Below are 22617 nucleotides of genomic sequence, written 5' to 3' on the forward strand. Positions count from 1 at the left end.
TTTTCCTTTAGCAACAGCAAGGGCTAATTTGGTCTAATCTGTTAAGTACAATACTATGAGTCACACATATTTTAAGTTATGTTTTCACATGCTGGCAGCAAATGAGTGTCTGTCTCTGTAGATGATTTTGATAATAGCAGAGGTTTGTGTGTGCCAAGATGAATTTTGAAGCACCCAGCCTTGACATCCATGCCTTATGGAGTGTGGGCAGTGGGCAGGGTATTGTCCCAGGACAGCCAGCTCTAATCTGGGCTCTGTCATTGGCTTGCCAAATGACTGAGTACAAAACTGTTTTCTTACAAGCAATCAGGAAGGGTGAGCACAGCACACTGCATGATGATTATGTATTGGTGTCACCATTTTTAGACCAGTGCCTCCTCTGTTCATGACTTGGGCATTATAATGTCAGCAAACATAGCACCATATAGGTAAATTACAAGAGTATAAATTGCATCAAGTAATACAGACTAGGCCTGAGTGTGAAAGCCACATATTTTGGCCAGTGAGTGGGGAAGGAAAAGCTTTGTTTCAGATAGTTAAGCATATCAAGGACATTATGCAAATGATTTGATAAATGCATCTTCATTTTTTGTTTTATTTTTAATTTTCTGGATGACAATTTCATTTGTAAGATAATGTCTTTAGCATCTGCCTATGGCAATATATGGCCAGCTTTTCCTAGCTGTTCTCAATTGCATTTGGACACATCAAAGAAATTGTAAGAGCTGCATGTCTCTCCACCTGCCAGGGGAGAGTGGAGCCATGGCACTCTTCCAATGCTAAATGCATTTCCTGGTAGCCAGATTCACTTTCTGCAAACCAGAGAGGACTGCATTATGCCTGAGGCTGAGGTCATGTAGAGGACCAGAAGCCACCTCTGCAGTTCTGAGGATCTCATTTGTGATTTGATAAAGGTTCAATGTTGAGATGAAATAGGTGAAAGTAAATATTCTAGAGAAATCTGCCAGGTGGGTGATAGAGAAGGTTTTGTGGTGCCCAGCCACTCATGTCAGATAGTGATTCACCCAGGAGGAGCTGGGGGAGTGAGGCATGCTAACAAGATCTCTCCTTTCAGCTTACAAGGAAAAGATGAAGGAGCTGTCCATGCTCTCGCTGATCTGCTCCTGTTTTTACCCGGAACCTCGCAACATGAACATCTACAAATATGATGGTGAGTGCTGTTTGCTGGAAATCATCCTGCAGGTCAGGAGATGTGCTAATGCTGGGAAACCCCTCAGTTCACCTCCTAGTCCATAGTGTTGGGTGGTGAGTATTTTGCCGATTTAACAATTTAACAACTAGCACTAGCCCTCTCATACTGAGCTGCTCGTTCCTTAGTCCCCATCTGAGAATTACAGCTCTTCATAGCTGGCATAATTCCCAAGAAAATGAAGAAAAGATGAAAGCACGCTTAAAAAATTAATCAGCTTGGACACTGCTCACAGGGGGTGTGAAATGGCACAGAACCCCAATAAGCTTCCAAAATTGATGTAAATTTTTATCTTTATGAGATTAAGGTATAATTAAACTATTACAGATTAAATGGAATATACTCCTGAGAACAGTTTTCAGCCCATAATCTGCCATTGCATTTAAAATGCCCAAGGCAAAGATGCTAAATCATTTGTCTGTGCTTGTGATCCTACTCTGATATTACTGCTGCTTCTCCCCTCAATACTGCTGGTGTGTTGAAGGACTTACAATTTCCCACCTTGTTGTGCAGACATGGAAGTGAAACAAATCAACAAACGTGCCTCAGGCCAGGCATTTGAACTGATCCTAAAGCCGCCATCTCCAGTCTCAGAGGCACCACGAACTTTAGCTTCTCCAAAGAAGAAAGAACTCTCTCTTGAGGAGATCCAGAAAAAGCTGGAGGCTGCAGAGGAGAGGAGAAAGGTATCTTTTATTAAAAAACAAATGCCTGTAATGAGACATGATTTAATGTACAGAATAGCAGTTGAGTTTCCTGTCCATTTGTGTGTTTGCCATTGTCATCACTGACTCATGGTAGCCTACATCATCAGTGTGTTTATAGAAATTAATGAGTTCATTTTCTTTCAGCAGCTTGCAAACAGGCCTCACTAGTTTCAGTGATGGGGAAGCACACATCACAAAATAGACACTGCTTCAGACAGGGGCCAAGTGGACTCAAATGCACTTGTTTACTCTGGGAACATAATTAAGTGGTTCATTCAGGGCATCTGTAATAGTTGCTCAAAACCAGTTCAATTACTGTGTCTGGGTTTAAGAGATGGATTCAAGCAGATGCTCTCTGGGCTACCTGATCCCGACTCTTTGTAGTGTTCATGGAAATACAGGGTCTGCATAAGGCAGCTAAAATATCTTATTTATGCAATACAGAGGAACACTCTGAATAGAGTGAGTTTGGGATCATTCACACACACTTGAATGAAGATACTAGAATAGCACAGATACTAAAAGGCATTTCTAACAGTTTCAGTAGTGATGGAAAATGGCCTTCTAGGGTTTTTCACAGACTAAGTCTTCCCCTCTTTCTGGTCTTTCCCATAATAGCAAAGCTCTGTTTCATAATCATTAAGTTTGTCACATAGCATTTGGAAGAGTTGTTACACCTTTTTTTTTTTACAACCAACAAAGGTTGGCACAAAGGCAGCTGGAAATACCCATCAAATGCTTATTTGGCTTTCATCATGACTGACATTTTGAAGAGGTCTTCATTTTCTCTGTCAGAGCTGGATCAGGTTGCCTTTTCTTTTTACGAAGAGAAAAAGACAAACTCCAGATCAGATAAGTCAGAAGATGACAATGAGACACTCACCATAGCCAGCCTGAATTGCCAGTCTGGAAATTATCAGTGTTCTACACATGCCCAGCATTTATGCTGCATTGCACCATTTCAGAAAAGTCATGACTGGCTGCAATGACCACAGAAAAATCAAAATTGGTAATAAATAGTTCTGGTTAATTAATGGATTTTTTGCTAACACACAAAAGGAGAGACACAAAAGCTTTAGGATCTTAGGACTTTCTGTGTCCTTCACTGAGGAGATCAGTGTTCTTTTGTGGCAAATCAGCCTGCACAGTCAAATAGGAACCCTCTTCTACCTGCTCCTGGAGTCCCTGGTAGAGGGTTTCTGAAAATTAAACAAGCTTATATGTCTCTTAAGCCTTTTATTTATATTTTAAACAATGGGATTTCTTGCTGAAACTGCTGATAACAGAACTTATCCTGATGTTGTCAAAAACGTATACAGAAGTTCAGGGACAGCATCTGTGCCACAGATAGCACATGGATCAGATCCAGGAAAAGCAATTCCATTCTCTTTTATTCCTGTCAGACCAGATCAGGGTGACTGCCAAGAACCTCAAGGGAATGATTACTCTGGTGTGTGGTTAGTTATGCTGAAGTCAGTAGATCTGGATTTCTGACAGGTCTTTAAAACCTGGCACTCAGTTTGGATTTGCAGTGAAACCTGACTGTTCTGGACCTCACTAATTTGAACAATTCATCTAGATGAGAACTGCAGTGCTGCTACTTTTGTCATTTTTGCTGGCTTGCTAACAAAGCCTCTGTGATTCTAGCACACACTCATTAGCACTATTGCTTCTTTCAAACAAATATTTCTGCCAAAGCATTCATCTCAGTGAGAGGACATGACTGTATTTCAAAGGAGTTTCCATTTGCACCAGCACCTGCTGAGAAGGGTGAGGTCTCACTCACCCAAGTTGATATTCCAAAAAAACTCAGTCCATGAAGTTCCTCTGTGCCAAGTAAAAATGTTCAAGTAAAGATAAAGAAACAGAATGAAATGGCAGCAATTAAAATGCCTGATAACTTGGTGGAAAATACAAATTGAATGTTTCAGAGATTTAATTCCATTGATTTCATTACTGTTCATTTCTTTCCAAAGAAAAACTTATTATGCAATAGATAGGTAATCAGTGATAGTAATAGAGACACCTGCCATTTCTTCCCCTTGGTACTGTATTCATTTTGAATGAACATATAACTGAGTTATTTTAATAGACAAGATCCTCCACATTAACATTGCAGCAAAAATTGCTGGGAACAGAGAAAAATGTTTCTTTACATCACTGTTAAAATCCCTGGTGTTCTCACATCTCAACTATGGACTTACTTTTTGCCCTAAAAATGAGCATAGTACAGAGAAGGATAAAAAAGCAATTAGAGGAACAGGAAATCTTCCATAAGAAGATAAATTAAACAGTCCACTTTTCAGCTTGGAAAGAGACAGCAGATGTAAGATAAGGTAGAAGTCTACAAAGTCATGAATGATAATGAGAAGATTAATAGGAACAATTAGATTCTATTTCACACAATCCAAAGGGGACAAAACACTCAAGGAAATCATCAGACAGCAATTTCAAAAAGAAATCATCTTTTCATGTATTGTTTATTCAAATTATATTTGTTATCACAAACTGTTTAGAGGTTATTGAAATATTATTTAGTTCAAAAATATAATAACAAAATTGTAGAGCATTCCCTTGTAGGAATTTATGTGAATGGAACTTGTGACTCAGAAAATTGTGAACTTGCTGACTGATGAAAGCTAGAGAGATTTTCCTAACTTCATCTACAGTTTTCCTCAGCATCTTCTTCCACATTCTGCTGCTAGACAGACCAGGAAGACTTTTTCTAAAAGCCAGCATGACTGTTACTATCATACTTTTCAATCTATGTACAAAGTTGTCAGGCATGGCCATTCTAGATCATTTCCTTCCAGCACAGTTCTAATTAAAATCAAGTATAACTAATGGATGAGAGTTGCCTTTTTGGAAAAAAAAAATCACTAATGAATTTTACACTGCTTAGGAAGTAGGTTCTGCTCTGTTAATTAGGCAGTGTTCATTAATAAATTTTCAAACTCATGAGAACATCTAGAGCAATACATCCATTTCAGCAATCCCTGCTTAGGCTTCTTCCAGTTTGTTATTCTTGTTCATTTCCTTGTAAGTTTTTATAAGACTTCTCTTTCCTTTTCTTCCCTTTTTTCTCTACCTCACTTGACAGTCATGACCTCACACTCTCAGGGAATTTCACCTGAGGCATTTTAATTTTTTGCATTACACAACAAAGCCCATTTAGTCTAGTTACAGATTTGTTCTTTCCATTTATAGACTCCTCTCCACAGCAAGTCATTATTATCCTTTTTTTTTTTTGTTTTGGCATATGTGTGCTAAATTTTCCTACCTTGGTGGATAAGATCTTTTCGTGCTTCTCAGTAAAGAAATTAGAGCATTTTGACATTGCATGCAGCAGAAGTTTTTCTTACAGAGTATTTAATACTTATCAATTTTTACCCATTGGCTTTGAATGTTCAGCTGTTATTATTAGTGGTGTACAGATTTCAAGGGGCACATGTCAAATTATATGTTTCTATTGCCCATGTTCAATTTACTTACTAGCATAAGAAAAAGAAACACTAAAGGGATGTGCATTTCTACTAGACTTTGGATTATAGGAGAGAAACTGTATGCAATTAAATCCTTTTAATGGATTTGTAAACTGAATCAAGCTTATTCCTAGAGCTTAGTGTGACAAAGAATGCAGGAAAACAGTAAATTTTTTTTTGAACTTTCATTCTGTTGGCTTCAGACTTGAAGCTTCATGGGGTTTTAATGGTGTTGCAATGAAGTGCCAAAAGACAAGCCCTCCATGCAGCCTGGGCTGGGCTCCTCTGCCAGCGCCTGGACCATCAGTGCTGGGCTTCAGCATCCAGCTCATGCCCCTTTGAGCCACCCCACAGCCTGCCCAGAGGCAGCTCCTGACACTCTAATCCATCTCTGCTCTGGCCAGCCCTGCTTTGCTGCCCTGTGCAGGAGGCTGAGGCAGAAGGGCTTTGCCAACAGGGAAGGTGGCAGAGCTGGGGGACGAGTGTTCCTCCCTGGAGATTGCACAGCTCCTACAAAACTGCTGCTCCAGGTGACAGGGGGAGAAGGGATGTGCACCTTCCTTGTCCAAAGTCAAGCTTTCTTCTTCCATCTCATGTCTGCTACCCTTTCCCACCAAATTTTTAAGGTGAGAAGGATGGCAATGAGGATAGGCAGTGCTTAAGACATATTTCTCCTTGCCCACCCATTGATCTCCCTTTCTATTGCTGCTGGCCCTTAGCTGTGCTTCTGTGGAAAAGTAATGGAGCATGGAGCACTTTTCCATGTAGAGATCCCAGTAATAGGTGTAATCAGCACTAGAAACAGGTGTTTCTGTCACATTTTGATTTACACCATTGTGTGTCTGTACACAGTGGTTCACGCCTAAGTAACCAAAGGTAGCCAAAACTCCAAGAAACTTCACAACTCCTGTCTTGGTTTGAAGGACAGTGTCTGCTAGAAAAGGCAGAAGCCTCTCTTTGAAATGGAGAATGTAAACCCTCTCCCTCCAAATTATTATAATTTTGAAATTAAGGGGCTTTTAGGGAAAGATATGAGAAATAACAGTTCTTTACTAGGAAAATTAAAATAGAAATACGGTATTACAAAGAGTAATCCCAGAACACTGACAGAGTCAGAATACAACCTGACACCCTGTCAGTCAGTCAGGGTGTTGGCAGCAGTCCCATTAAATGCCAGCTACAGTCCCCCTGCAGTGGCAGATGTGGTTCAGCTGAAGCAGTGCTCCTGTAGAAGGTGCAGTTTTCCTCTGAAGGTTCAGGGATGGTGTGGGAAGGTCCAGCTTTCCTCTGGAATCCGGTGGGAAAAGGCTGCTTTGGTGTCCAAAATCTCAGTTTTTATCTAGGTAGGAAAGGCTTGGCTCCTCCCCCTGGCTGGAGCATCTCCCTGTGGGATGATATAATTTCAGTCATACAGTGGGACTTAATGGCCCATTAACAGAAGATACCTCCCTGGAGGAAGGATGGGTTATGGAAAAGATGAAGATTACTGTCCCACCTGGTTTTATCAGATGGTGATAGAATTCATACTTTTGGTCACATCCTGTACTGCAACCTAGGACAGTTCCTCACTCAAAAACACACATTAGCCTATGGAATATGTCCCTGTAGGGAGATGTTTGCTCCCAACAAGGACAGGATTTGGTGTTATGCACCAATGTCTGTCTTGGAGCACGTGGAGCCACGAGCACACATCCAATGCTGGCAAAGATTCTCTCCCCTCTCTGCCATGGGCTCTGCCACTAATGAACAGCCATAAAACTATTTGACATTGAGCTTCATTAACCTAGTAATGCCAAACCTCAACCTGCAGCAGGCCAGGAGGGCAGAGGGCTCAGGTGGTACTTCTTGCATGTCCCCAACATGCCTTGTTCACCCCCACAGGTCACAGCTGTGACAGCAGAAATTTTGTGGCAGTTGAGGAAGAGAAACTGAGTTTTCTTGAATCACAACATCAATGGGCTCTTTTTTTTTTCTTCTACTCCACATCCCAAAAGTTTTCGACAGATGATGCAAAAATAAATTTTAATAGGAGATCCTCATCTAAATTTAAGCAAAATTTTTCATCATCTAGCTTCACTAGAAGGAGAGCTGCACCTATAGCTACAGATCATATGTATCTGACTCTCCTGCCACATGGGTATTTCTGAGAGAAGTCTAATTTGAGACCATTCCCATACTTTTACATGGAAAAATCCCAGCCTCAGTTCCTTCCCCTGAAAATATCGGTGCCTTTCTTCCTGTCTTCACAATCTGCTCCATTAATAATATCTCTCAGATACACACTCTACTGAGGAATACCAATGTTACTGCACTTCTTCTGAACAACTGTATTGTAAAATAACCCAATCAGTAGACAAATGTGTTGTGAAAGAGGAGCACTCATGACTGGTAGTGTGTCTCAGACACCCTAGTGAGTAAGGTGTCTGAGGCTGAATGCATTCAAGCTGAAATTCCCAGCTTAAAGCAGTTGTCTGAACCCATTTCTTGTTAAAGAGCAATGAAGGATTACTTTTATCTCCATATAAATTACTTCAATATTTGGATATATCTGTCAAACAGAGATGGATGTGAGAAAATAAAGCATCTCTTACTCAGATAAGGAGAATTTTCTTCCTGTGAGTAATAATTAATACTCTATCTCCAAAGCCAGTTTTCATAACTAATTTTGCTCATGATGTGAGTGTTTAGTAGTCTGCATCTATCTCTGACCAGCTAGGTAACAGATGTGGGGTTCCTTTTGAACCACTCATCTCTGGAAACTGAAGATGCACATGATCCCTTCAAAATAAGACATGAACATCACAGGAGTTTCCCTGCACTTTTAACGCATCAGTATGTTTGTTGGAGCAAAGGTATCTGTGCCAGGAATATTCTCCAGTATTTTGTTCCTCTATATTTAAATATTAACAAATAAACGTTTTTGTTTCTCCACATTATTTTGCAGCCTTTCAGTACCTTAAAGAGTCTTGTAAGAGATTTTTCTCCAAGGATGGAGTTTTGCACAGTCCAAGACAGTCTATGATTCTTTGATTCTATGATGCAACATTAGATGCTGCAGCTGGAGTTGCATTGGCTATGCCTTGATATATTTAAGAAGTTTTTTAATATTCCCCTTTGAATATTGCTTTTTGTATTCTCCACCATTTCATATTTTTCTCTCCTTATTAGTCTTCTTTATCTTTCATCCCATTTTCTCACTACATCTGTATAAGGAGCACTATAAGCTTTTACAACTATGTTGGAACTATCAAAGATTGGAAAATATCCTTTCCAGCACTTAAAACAGTGTTGAAAATAAAAACTTCCTATGTGTATTGGAATCCTGCATCATTGTGGAGCTGTATGAGTCCAAACACAGCCATTTAAAAGCCAAGACAAACAAGAAAGGGAGTCTATTAATCCCAGCTCCCCTGGGTATCCATGGTCATTCATTTACCCATTTCTGGATGTGTAGTAGACTTTGAACAGACAGGGTGGCCAAGTTCTTTTGCCAAATGGGTTGGAAACAGAAAATCGTTTGACAATCCAGTGCAAACACACAGCAGCCGCCTTCCAGAATTGTCGTAAGGGGATTTCAGGATGGTCTGAGCACCAGGAAACAGGCAGGCTGACAGCTGGGCTGCAGTGCCATGAGAGAAGGGACATCAGGCTAAATGAGACTCTGCCCTGTGGGTGTTTTGTGGCAGGGAGGGGGTTCCTTGATTTTAAACCAGTCCTGGGTACCGGTGATTGTCCTCTCTCAAAATTCATCACAATGTGCCATTAAAGACATAATGTAAAGGAAAATCCCATTAGGGGTTTACATCAGTTCCTGAGACCTAGTTCAGCTTTCAAGCGATCTCTTACTGGTGCCAATGCAATTTGCATCCAGTAAATACTGAATTAGAATATAAGGATTTTCTTCATTACCATGAATTAGAGGACAAATTACTTTTGAATGTACTGTCTGCCAGGACACCATCCAGAAATGTGTGTGCTTTGATATGAAGCTCTAATTTTCACTGTTCTCCAGGATTTATGATAAAAAGTCTTTCCAGAAGGCAATGGGGTTGAATGGAAGAAAAAAAATTCTTAAAAAATGGGCAAGTGCCTCAAGGTCTCAAAGGCATTTTGCAGCCTCCATTGAAAGCAAAAACTCTTTTTAAAAAATGCTTTTTATATGCATACTCCAAATCTTACTTTTCATTAGTGCATGACTATGTCCTTGAAAATTGTTTTGCAAATCTGAAAAGGTCTGATTTTATAACAACACATTATATATGCATATTTAAACACCATTACATGTTAGCCTTTCAAATTAACAATTCACTTCTGAAATGTTTCATGGGAAAGGACATTACAATTAGTCTAATAGTGTTTTTTTGAGAAATGGGTTCTCAGATTATCCATCACTTTTAGAATATTTAAGCAAAGGGTTCAAAAAATTCATACCAACAAACAAAATTTAATGATCATAACTTTTCCAAAAGTAGATGAGAGATTGCCATTGAGTAGTAAATTAAACAAAAAAATGCAGAATAATTTCACAAGCACTGGTCATACTGAGCCATTCAGGTTTGTCCACAAGTGGACAAGAGAAAACAAGATGAAAATGAGAAAGAGAGATGAAAATATATCATTATTTCAGTTTTACATTGCATCAGATCTTTTAACATAACTTTTTTACATTGTAAAATAACCTACTGTTAAGAACTGATAAATGCTAAGTATCTGAAATCAAACATTTTATCTCAAAATAAACTATTTCTATTATATTATTTTAAAAAATTATGTTCTTAATAAACTTATGGGGCTTTTATTATTTTTTTAATTGCTCTATAAAATTCCTTCTTTGCCCAGCTCTTCTTGTCTTTGGCTCATCCTTCTTCCACAGTCCACCTGTGAAACTCCCTCTGCTTTTGGCTCCATCTCTCTGAGGGGTTTGGTTCCATTTGCACCATCTTTCATCTGTCACAGCAGAGTCAAAGACATGAAAAATGCTGTAAGGGAGGGAAGAGCCAGGGAGAGTCTCTGGGAGGTGCCAGCCTTTCCAGGAGGCCATTCCTACCAGCAAGTGCTCCAGAGATCATTTTGAGGAATGAGCCTGTCTGTGCAGCCCATTAGGGGATAAGGATGGATGGAAGGGGCTCTCTCCTGTGAGCTCAAACAAGCCACTGCAGCTTTTCAAAGCCACGTGTGTTTTACTCCAACATCTTGCTGCAAGATGCTCTGCCTGGCCTTTGCAGCCTTTTCTAGAATCTGCTTAATTTGCCTTGTCAGTGCATTTGGCTTTATGCATATCTTACTTTTATTAAAATATTTGTTTTCTCCCAGTTGAGTCTTGCTCATATGAAAGAATTGGAGCCTTTTTCAGTCCATTTAAAGCCACACAATAGAGTTTAAAAGGTTTTGTTACCACTAATTGTAATTAATGGTTAAACTCCTTCATTTAGGCCTTAAACTCACTCATTTTTATGGATCACAGTGGCAGCAGTGCCTTGGGATCAGCATTGAAATGCATATTTAGCCTCCCAGTGCCCTATTTCATTCTCTATTTTTCTGTTTCTTCTCAAGCTGCCTCTCATTTATTTTATCCAAAAGTTTATGATGATGTTTATCCTTTCCAAATAACTGTCTTTTCAGCTAGGCTTGCCTGGAGAATGGGCCCAATGCTGCAAGTTTTTTGGCTTCTTTCCTAGGATGAGTGATTTCCTGTTAGAAATTTGATTTAATGTAAACAACAAAGCTTATGCTTCTGAGAGTGAGTTTACAAGGAAGAACACAATATTAAGCACAGACTGCATCTGTTTAACTCCTACTCACAATTTTCATCTTCCTTGAAAAATAAAAACTTTTAACTAAAAATTTTTGCTACTTTCTATGCAATAAAACAATTTTCCCATTCCTAATTAGTGAGATTAATCCAAATATAAGTGAAATAGGAAAAAACATTGTCTGAATTGATGTTGCCTGCCTTTCATGCCAATAAACTTCCAAGCCTGTAATTAACTATTTAAGCACATTAAGGAGTACCTGCTTCAGTAACCTCCCTTTTAACTCTGAACTGTTTCTTCAACCCCAGGTTCTTATCTCTAAAGACAAAAGGCCTGGAGCTAAGAGAATGCAGCTGCCAGAGGTTGAGCAACCACTGCAGTAATCCAGGGCAGCAACACAACAGCATTTCTTGTTAACAGAAGTGCTTTGGACATTTCCCTGCTGCTGCCTCAGGCATGTGCCCCACATTTAGCCAGTGCTTCTAAACCCGTGATTTTGAGGCTAATCTCCTTCAGTCACAAAGTGATCTTTCTAAAAAAAAAGCAGCAAACTTTACACAGTTCTCCCTGGAAACATGGCAACATCCTTTGCTCCATGTGAGTATTTCTTCTCAGCTAAGTCTTTGTTTTCAGTCCCAGGAGGCCCAGGTGCTGAAACATCTGGCAGAGAAGAGAGAACATGAGCGAGAAGTGCTTCAAAAAGCTTTGGAGGAGAACAACAACTTCAGCAAAATGGCAGAGGAGAAGCTGATACTGAAAATGGAACAGATCAAAGAAAACCGTGAAGCTAATTTAGCTGCTCTTATTGAACGCCTCCAAGAGAAGGTAACCACACCATGACCTCAGACTAGAGAGGAAAATCTAATCAATATTTTGCAGGATGTTGTGCATGGCCCTTATCTCAGTCACTACATTTGAGCTATTTTTAAGTCAGAGCTACTGATGCCTGTCTAAACCACTACTCACTTTGATAAAGAACTGAAGTGTTACAGACACACAATCACAGGATGGCTGAGGTTGGAAGGGCCCTCTGGACACCATCTGGTCCAACCCCAGGCTCAAGCAGGGCCACCTAGAACCAGCTGCCCAGGACCATGTCCAGGTGGCTTTTTAATATCTCCAAGAATGGAGACTCCAATTCCACTCTGGGCCAGTGCTCAGTCATCTCACAGTGAAATAGTTTTCCCTGATGTTCAGAGAAAACATCGGTTTTAGTTTTTGCCCATTGCCCCTGATCATGTCACTGGACACCACTGGAAAGATCCTGGCTTTTTATTCCCTTCATTCAGCTGTTTATAGATATTTGTAAGATCCCCCTGAGCAGCCTCCAAACTGAACAATTTCAGCTCTCTCAGCCTTTCCTCTTAGCAGAGACTGAGAGATGCTCCTTAATCCTCATGGCCCTTTCCTAGAGTGTCTCTTGAGAAAGGTTGGTTTTCTGGCTTTTAAGGAGTTCTGTGAACAAATGAAAGGTCACTTGTGTTTAGATTTCAGCTTCTAAGAAAAGTCACTGATCAAATCAAACAGCTCTCCTATGTCTGTAATTCTTGGTTTCTCAGAGGAGAAAGATAAAAAATCATAGGAAAAAAAAAATCTTTCATATAGACGAAAAGAGGTTCTGTCTTTCCAGAAGTTTTGCAAGGAAGAGAGTAAATTTTCCTATGGAGATTTTTGGTACAGCCAGAGGAAACAGGGAATCACAAACCCTAGGTGCAGAATGAAGTATGTGCTTCTCAAAAAAAAAATAAATAAACCCGTCCACACAAGGAAGAGAGACATGCAAATAAAGATTTAGAATTATTAAGAAAAAAAAATTAGTTCTGTATGGGTGGTCTCTTGTTTCTCTTAATAATGAGCTTTCTAATATACTAGTACATTGGCTAAAGAAAATAGCTCTCAGAGGTTTTCAAGGAGATCCCCACGAGCACCTCTACATCTTTAATGGAGCCAAAAGTCTTTGAGAGTAGGAAAGAAATAACAGAATCCAAAGGATGATGTTACAAATAACTTTGCAAGCAGGATAATTCTTGAGCTTAAGAGCAGTAGCCAGATTGCTTGACATTTTTGCATTAGCTTCATTTGCAGGCACATACCCAGAACTTGTGAAAACAAAGGGAAAAACAAATTAGTTATCCTTGAGGTCCAAAAGGAAGCAGGAAGGACAGCTGATGCATCCCTCTGTCCTAGGTTAATGTTAACAGACTGTTAAACCCTGCTTCCACAGAAATGTGATGGCATTATATGCATGAAACCAAAGAAAGACTTCTGAGGAAAGATGACAGTAACTCACATGTAAACATTTGCACTAACCAGTAATTAAAAAATACAATTTTGCCAACACAAAAACATTAAAAAAAACCCATGATTTGCCATCAAAAGTGAGAAAAAAGTGAAATATCTGGTTCCAAGTCTTCCAAAGTTAGAGCTGTGGGTTCCAGAAGGTACTGGTGTCTAGAAACTACTGCAGAGCTAATTTCTGTATACTGCAGTTAATAGGAACACCAAGCAACAAATCCCTTATAAAATCTAACATTCAGTGTTACAGATCTTTCAAGGACTGATTTACAGGTTAAGTTAGAGCAGTAGGTGGTATTCTCCTTCATAGCCAGAGCAAGAATCAAGAGGACAGGTAGCTTCAGTGTTCAGGAGATGTTTGAGTTTTCAGATTGACTTATCTCATTGAAACTATGTTCTTGGATCTTTATTAAAATTCCTAAATGCTACAGATAACAGAGTAACTAACAATGTGCAGGCAATTAATTCCTTACTCTTCCTTCCCTTTATGTAGTTTAATATCCAGGAATTCAAAGAGCAAATGTGAGCATGTGGCACATTTTATGCTGAAAGCAGCACCTCCTCTATGTGGCCCTTTTAAATGAGACTCTGTGAGGATTATAAGACCATATCAGATAAAAGACTGAGCTCCAGAGCAGGAGTAGAAAATAAACACAAAACGTGCCTCGGGCTGGTCTGGTGGATGACACCTCTCCTGTGCTGCTTCCTTTAAAGATGGTTGTGTGTGAAACACGTTTTGCACAAGCATCAAATACATGACCTAACAGGTTGCCATCACAAACCTGCCTGGGCAGGTGGAACAAGAAAAGGTTTGATTTTTTCCTTCTTGCTGTTTTCCAGGAGAGGCATGCTGCAGAGGTCCGTAGAAACAAGGAGCTCCAGGTGGAACTGTCTGGCTGAAAACAGCAATGGTGGATGTGACCCATCCCCACCATTAGTAAACTCCCCCTGCCTATATTATTATGGATCATGCGATATAAGTATGGGAAATGTATGACGTGGTTTAAAAAAAAAAAAAGTAAAAATCAAGAACTCAATAAAAAACTTTAAAAAAAAGAAACAAAAAAAATAAAAACAAAAAACAATGCGGTCTCTTTGCAGAATGATTTGCTTGATGTTTAAAAAACTTGGATCTTATTTTGTAAATACTTACATTTTTGTTAAAAAATACAATTATTGCATTATGCAAGTTATTTCATAATCTTACATGTCCTGTAACAGGCTTCTGATGTTGTCTATTTCCACTCGGTTGAATTTGCTGGGTCTGTTCATTTGAAGCACCTCACGTCTAATTCCATTCCCTGCGACTTCTCATTCCAACCCATCATGAGGTCAGTAGTAGTTCTATGGTGCTAGAGACCAGTCATTGCCTAATAACCTAGACTGCTTTGCCATCAATAAGCTTTCTTGAAACAGTGACTAGATCACAGGTATTGTGACTTCACGTTCAGCTGTCCAAGACAAAAGGCTCTTAAAATGATTTTTCAAATGCAACTTATGCTGCAGGGCTCTGTACTGTGCTGTACAATTGAGGTTGAATTGCCACATGGAGTGTTTGTTGCTTCTGCTTTTTGAGGTGAGAGGCAACAAAAACAGCTGTGCAACAGAATGAAATCAAGCAAGATCAGTTTGAGACAAATTGAAGAGGCACATTGTAACCATCGAGCTATGACAAATTTTGGATGATGCCAAACAGCCATACAAATGCTAAATGTAAAGTGAGCTTAATCCACCACTTGAAAATTTATTGATGGAGCAACTAATAGATAGCATCAAGTGGCTTTATCTGTAGGTGCCATGATCTATGATACTTATCTGATGCTACCACATTACATGTGTAATAGTACAAGAGGCTACCGAATATCTCACCTGGAACCCATGAGCCAGTTGTTACCTTTTTTTTTTAATGACACTGCTGACTTCCATTCATCATGACCTTTACTCTTCAGTGTTAGCCAACCCTACCTAGTGACAGACATCTAGGACTAAGAGGGCTGAAGCAGGAGGAATGACTAGACAGGGTGCTTGTGCCAAGTACAATATCACCAAACCCAACACATCATCCCCAAAATAGCTGCAGTTTTGAAGTTGTCCCTACCCCCCCTGGAGGTTGCTGCCTGCATATTCTACTCTTCATTAGTGCTATTTTCCTGTATGTCATTGTGAGCAAGCTGTGATTAATAAAGAATTGGGGTTCTGTGAACTGAAAAAGGGCTTGTTTCTTCTCTCGCTCTATCACGCCTCTGGCACGTGCCCACATAAGGGGAAAACATAATGTAGTCATAAAAGCATGGAAAGGAGATTTAAACAACACCTATTAATAAGCCAAGCCTATTTCTCTGGTAGTATGAGACTAACCCCTGCTATGTACTCTCCAGTGCTTAGACTGGTTGTTTTTAAAGATTACTGTATAAACTGAACCTGTAAATGTGACCTCTGGCACTGAGTTTATTAAAAAGAACTAGCTATATACACATACACATGCATTCCTTAATCCTGACTAAACATTGGGGGGGAAACGGAATTTAGGGAAAGAAAATAAATAATCTAGCTCTGGCAACATACATCTATAACTACAACAAGATTCTGGGTGTTAACACACTGGTTTTCTGGGTAGAAAATATTAATTTATATGATTTATTGAAGAACAAAATCACTTGGATTTCTGCTGAGCTACAGAGCTGAGAGGTAAAATTGAATCAGACCCCATTTTGAACTGGATAAGTGATTAAGAATTCTCTCTAGGATTAGTAGAAAATTAAACTAATTATTTGAAGTCATCAAAGTCCCATCATTTATTTGCTCTTTCAGAGAGATGGACTATATGCTCCAGGTCTGGAACAGTCAGTTTTTTATTTTAGGAGACTATTTTTTTGGAGCTAAGAGATGGCCTTCAGTCAAAAAGCTGCAGGAACTGAACCTGGAGAAAGGCTGTGAGTTCAACTCCATGTGCAGTGAAATCAATACCACAGAATGAAATGAGTATTCCAACTGGTCAGGCAGCTGGATCTTCTTGCCTAAATTACTTATCTTTCTCATGAAATTACCAGAGATGAACCTGGCATAGAAGCCAGACATTGAGTCTGGGAGATATGAACTTAAATGTTGACAAGCCTATAAAATCTGTATATTGCTTTAAGCCCCAGTTTTAAAAAAGAACATTACTGTAATTAAATTTAAGGTCTAGAATCTTATCTTGAGGGCTTGTGGATTCTGTTTTCCTTTCCTAATGGAAAGCCACTCACAGTTATCCCTGTCCATTAACTTAACAAATTCTGGTAGTATTTTAAGCCCCTCTCCTGTTTGTCTTCCTGGCCATGGTTGTTCATAGAACAAGCCAAGAACAAATCTCTGGTGCTGAGCCAAGCAGGGCAACCTGCATCACTTCCATGGGGTTCAACTCTCTCCCCTCACGAAAGAAGGGTGTCCACACCCAAAGTGCCAACTGGGATGGTGTCCAGCACACTCTCACCCTACCACAGAACTGGGCTTTGCCTGGGGATTTCTTCTCAGCAGGTACCAAGGTTGCACCAGGGAAAACAGTGAAGAACCAGACAGTGGGAGCACAGCTGCCCCAGGTCACAAACCATGCTCTGCTCCTGCCCACCTGGCTCTTTGAACAGTGGAGAGTCTACAGCTCATTTGATTCACGTGCAACTATGCATTTAAAGCCTGTTTGCAAATGCCTATTTAATCTCTAATAGCAAAAAGAAGTATCTTGAGACTTGCAGCATGGCCATTTCCTTCTTTTACTCCTGTTTCCTGACATTTCCTTATATTTTGCTTCAGTACTGCCTTTCTAGCTCCTCTCTGCTTGTGCTAGAAAAAGTGTATTGCCATGGGTCTCTCTTCATGTGTAGCTACAGAGAAAGAATCTTCTTGAAAAGTAATAAAATATAAAACACCTTCTTTTTAAAGTATTGCCATTTTGGTAATACAGGGTTTTTTTAATTCAACAGCAACCACAGGGTTCAGGGCTTTTAGATAAAAAAAAAATTAGGTTTTTTTCGATTGTCTGTAGATGTTCAGGTCCATGTCATGAGCTGTGAGAAGCTGCTGCTCAACTGCAGACCATTTTCCATAGGCTGCCTGAAACCTCCCACAGGACTGGAGGGAGGCTGGAGGGCTGGCATGGCACCACAGAGATGATTCCTCCTTTCACTGGGCTGTGTGATGGCTCAGAAGCAGGGCAGAGCTGTGCAGCACATCTGGAGAGCCACTTCTGTTCCCTGACCCCTGCAGGTCCAAGGACTGCCACTCCAGGAGTGGGCAGGGTTCGATTTCCTCTTGGTCAACTCATCAGTTGTGTCAAAGCTGCCACGAGGCAACAGCCCGAGTAATCAAACAGGAATGCCTCAAACCTGTCACAATTCTCATGTCTCAATTCTCTCCCAAAGCTACAAAATTTATGCTCAAACCAATTCATAGAATCCTAGAATAATTTACATTGGAAGAGACATTTGAGACCATTGGGTCCTGCCATCATTAGCCTGGCACTGCCAACTCCACCACTAAACCACATCTGTAAGTGTCACATCTACACATCTTTTAAATACCTTCAGCCACTTCTGTTCCAATGCTTGATTGCCCTGTTTGTGAAGATTTTTTTCCTAATATCAGTCACAGAATCACAGAATCTTTTATGTAGGAAAAGGCCATTTGATCCAACCTATGACCAAACACCACCATGCCAATTAGACCATGGCACTATGTCCAGTCTTCCCTTAAACACATTCAAGGATGGTAACTCCACCACATCCCTGGGTGGCCCATTCCAATATCTTCTTACCCTTTCTGTGAAGAATTCCTTCCTAATGTCCAATCTGAACCTCCTTTGGCACAACTTCAGGCTGTTTCCTCTTGTACAGTCATTTGTTACCTCAGAGAAGAGACCAACCACACTACAACTTCCAAATGTTTCCAAAGTCAGGAGATTTGGAGCTATGGTTTAAATCCACCACCAGTTCAGAACTTGAAAACAATGTCTTTTCTTTCCCCTTTGTTATCATGATTCTTGTCACATGGGGGGATTTTCTGTTGCTTTGTTTTTGAATAACTGGAAGGGAATCCTAACCCTTTATAGCCAAACAGCAATGTGTGCCCATTCCCTCACTCCAGAACCCCCAAACATGTGACTGATGTACAGCAGCACTGTACACACACTCAGAGGTGTCTGCCTGAGGCCATCCAGCCCTGTCAGAGAGATGGGGTCTGTCATCAGCACAGGAAAGTTTTAGTCCCATCACCTAAACTAAGCAGAGGAGGGAGGTGTTCTTCTCTCCTATCCCAGAAGGAGGGAGACATTAGGGCAGTGTGAACACCTTTCTCACCCCACTGTTGCCAGATCCCATCAGGTCAAATCAAACCCTCCCATCAGGTTTTGATGGAGAGAAGCAGGGATTGCACAGGAGCAGGCAGACCTCACATCCTGCTCTGTTCTGAGCATATTCCAGTGGTGGGAAGAGGAGATGTTCACTCAGCAGAAAGGATATCACCAGGGTGATTTTAGGCAACGTTCCCTGTGCCTCAGGGCTGGTGCCACAGTGATGTTGGTGCAATACTGCCATGCAGTGGTCAGAGTTTGCAAGGGGGAGCATCTCTGAATGCACCATGGATTGAGTGCAAGGATTTCCTCTGAAGAATATCCATTCCATCTGCTGCACAGTTTGAAGTTCATATAAGAGTATTTTATATAAGGTAGATGGTGGCTTTGAAACTGAAGCCTGAGTCCAGACATTTTCAGGTTTAACTCCTCTGTAACAGGAGTGGCATGACCACGGAGAGCTGCAAGTCCAAAGAAGGGACTGATACTTTTGTGTGGAACATGGAGCAGCCAGATCACAATTATTGCTACACCACCATCAGAAGCACTCCTGACTATGATAATTCCTACATTACTGGAACTTCAAGTATGTCTAGAAAGCAACATAGTGCACAGTAGCCAGCTCAGAAGAAAGACTGAGAAATTGATAAAAGCAATGCCTGAAGTACAGGGAAGGGCAAAAGAAGCTACATCAGAAACCATCAACAGATTTGGGGCTAAATGAATTGTGAAGCAAATCTCACATTTGAAAAGTAGTTGTCATCTCCCAGTGAAGGAGAGAGCAGGGTCATCCTTGAAGCTGTCTCTCTTGAAAAACTCTCAATTCTTTCTCCATCCCAATGGAGAATTCTTGGAACTAGGGCACAAAACAGAGGAACCTCAAGTCCAGCCTACATTATATATATATATCTGTGTGTGTGTTATCTATAGCTCTGTGAGCAATAGGAACCAGAATATCTTTGGATTATGCCACAGATTAGGGGGTTCTCCAATGTACAGTAAAATGCCTGTGCTCCAGCCATTCATAGTTCCAGTGCTATGCTAGTTTTCCTCCAGGGAAATTCATGGAGATTCTTTTTTCTATTCCAAGACCATAAGAATGCATGTAATTGGTAATTTACTTAGGGAAACATTTGTCTGTTTCAAGTCTACAATATAATGCCATGTTTCCCTATTTTGGATGGCAGTAAGTAGCTGGTGGGAAATGCCTTCCTGCTGTAACAGTTTGGCTTTGGTGAAATGGGTCACAGAAAAGGGAGATCCTAGGCAACCCTTGAAGATGGATACATGAAAGGCAATATCCCAGATACAGCCCAGACAAGTGTGATACAAGGAAACAGCCCAGCTACAGCTTAATTTTTAATTTTTAAGTTATTATAGTTGCAATGGATTTTTAAACAAACTTTGAAAACTAGTTTCACCCTATCAAAATACATTTTTAAAACATTAACTCTTAAAAGACACAGCTTTGCAAGAAGTCGTTTAGATAATAATTTCTACATAGTCTCAAAACTTGACAAATATCCCCATGTACAACTGCTTCTGACCAGAAGATGGCAATCTCTTATTATTTAAAAGGCAACCACAGATGGTAAATTTTATTTTGAAGAGCCTTTCAAGCTCTGCAGAATCCTGAAATCCTGTTTTGTGGAGTCTGATGTTCTACATTTACCCTAAAATATGGATTTGGGTTTATATAAAACATAAAAGACAACACTTTTTCCTTGGGCAAAATTCATTGCTTTTGCTACATTTCCTTAAAAGTACAGCACTGGGCAGACATTTAAAACAAACTAAAGGGTAAGGCAGCCATATGGATAAACTGGTTAATATTACCTGTTCCTTAGTCTGGAGCTTAGAGGCTGATTCCTGCTCCTGGCAAGTCTGAACCAGCTCTCCTGAGTGCTGGATGGAGGCAGGAAAACATCTCTGCTCTTCAGACAGATTTCACATGGGCTGAAAAAGGGTGATGCTCACAGCATAAGAAACTGGAACATCCCTTCCTGCACTGTGTTTTACACTTAGATTTTTGCAAATGATGAAAAAAATTGAGTGCAGTGGCATTTGAAGAGCTGTCCATGAGCAGGTTGCACAGATTGCATGTTTTCCTGACACAGGTATTAGCTTGGGAGCAGCACTGGGTAAGTGCACATCCTCCAGGGATGAATTTGGAGGCAGCACAGCTGCTTGCTTGCAAAACTCAGTCTGTGCTCAGATTAACAGGTTCTGTCAGACCTTGGCTGTCCCCATGAAGGGCCAGCTCAGTCTGCCTTGTGCCCTGCTCCTAGGACACCCAGCCAATGCTGGAGGGAGCTGACTCACCCAGCCTGATGCACCACCCCGGGTGCTTGTCCATGCAGGCACAGCCTGCGGCAGAAATGCAGGGAAAGAGGATTTCTGGGAACTACAGAAGGAGGAGGCTGATGGCTGCCACTGAGAGGCAGCAGAAAATTGCCAGCAGAGGCCAAGCTGGGAGAGAGCAAAGGTGAAACTGGGGGATGCTGCTTCTGCTCTGGATTTCCCTCCCTGGCACCTCAGGAGGGGTCCTGTAGGAAGGTGATCCACGCATGGTTTAATCCAGCAGGCAGGTAAATATAGCTCAGCTGCTGACTCACCCTCCCCACCAGTGGGATGGAGAATACTGGGGGGAAAAAAGTAAAATTCATGAGTTGACAATTTTATAGGGCAGAAATTGAAAGATAATAATAATAATAATAATAATAATAATAATGCCATACCAACAAAACCGGGATGCACATTGCTCACCAGATGCACAATGCAATTGCTCACCACCTGCTGACCAATGCCCATACAGCTACCAGGTTTATACACTGAGCATGATGTCATAATGTAATGGAATAACCCTTTGAGCAGTTGGGGCCAGCTGAGCCAGCTCTGTCCCCTCCCATCTCCTTGTTCCCCCCAGCCTTGTCAAAGTGGTGTGGTGTGAGAAGCTGAAAAGTCCTTGACTTAAAGTAAGCACTGCTCAGCAAAACATCAGTGTATTATCATCACTGTTCTCACCCTAAATCCAAAACACAGCATGGCACCAGCTACTAGGAAGAAAATCACCTCTATCCCAGCTAAAACCAGGACAGCAGGGTCCCAGGGCATCCAGGGAGCTGCAGCCTGAACCCATCCAAGATGTTTTCCAGCACTGACACTGCAGGGGTGTGTGCCCTGTGCTCCCCAGATCACAGCAGCTCATCAGCACTGGGCATTTTCTGCTTGAACTCTGACCAGCTGCTGGCTCTGCATTAGAGCTGACTGTGGAAATGATGCTACTTCTGCATTTTGCAATGCATTTTCACCCTCATGTTTTACACAATAATCAGGTGCTTGGACTGGTTTTAAAAGCGTAATTTTTTCCTATGAAAGGATTCATGATGAGTTTTTGGAGGCATGCAGGCACCTCTGTGCTCTAGGGAGTGCAGCTCCAGAGCTTTGATACAGCAAGCACTTGGATGCTGAAGCAAATCTACACAGTCTCCAGCTCACCCAGAGATGCTACTGCTTAATGCTGCAAGCATGGAGCCCTGACACAGATTTTATGGAATGCTTCAATATTTTCTATGTTTTAATACTGGAAAAAAAAATCTTCTCTTTTTATTTGGACCAATAAAATACATGAACTGCTTTTTCTTCACCCCATTTTTCTCCTTTCTGAGAGAAATTATGTTTTCTGTAGTTTAGAGGAAAAAAATTCCCTGCACTGAAAGGGAATTGCTCCTTTCTCTGCTACTGTAGCACAGGACCACTATGCAGTCTGACACCATTTTACCTGTAATCTTCTATTCTCTAGGCAAAGGAAAAAAAAGAAAGATGTTTCTAAACTGAAGATAGTTTC

General features: G+C 40.7%; 1 protein-coding gene and 1 long non-coding RNA gene across 2 annotated transcripts in view; one reads left to right on the top strand and one right to left on the bottom strand.

Annotated features, from left to right (window-relative positions):
• The window catches only part of STMN2 (stathmin 2), a 38280-nt gene extending 22622 nt beyond the window's left edge, over positions 1-15658 (top strand). The window contains exons 2-5 of the mRNA XM_079300081.1: positions 1076-1171; positions 1724-1896; positions 11786-11977; positions 14288-15658. Coding sequence (XP_079156207.1) covers positions 1076-1171; positions 1724-1896; positions 11786-11977; positions 14288-14347 — 521 coding nt within the window. The 3' untranslated portion in view covers positions 14348-15658. The remainder of the gene's footprint in view (positions 1-1075; positions 1172-1723; positions 1897-11785; positions 11978-14287) is intronic.
• Positions 10201-20751, bottom strand: LOC306799288. Its single transcript, XR_013773571.1, has 3 exons — positions 20607-20751; positions 18237-18326; positions 10201-10346 (listed from the first exon to the last, which is right to left on the bottom strand). It is a non-coding gene; the product is annotated as an uncharacterized lncRNA (long non-coding RNA).
• Between the last annotated feature and the right edge of the window lie 1866 nt (positions 20752-22617).

This window comes from Erithacus rubecula, assembly GCF_903797595.1.
Source record: "Erithacus rubecula genome assembly, chromosome: 3".
NCBI lineage: Eukaryota > Metazoa > Chordata > Aves > Passeriformes > Muscicapidae > Erithacus > Erithacus rubecula.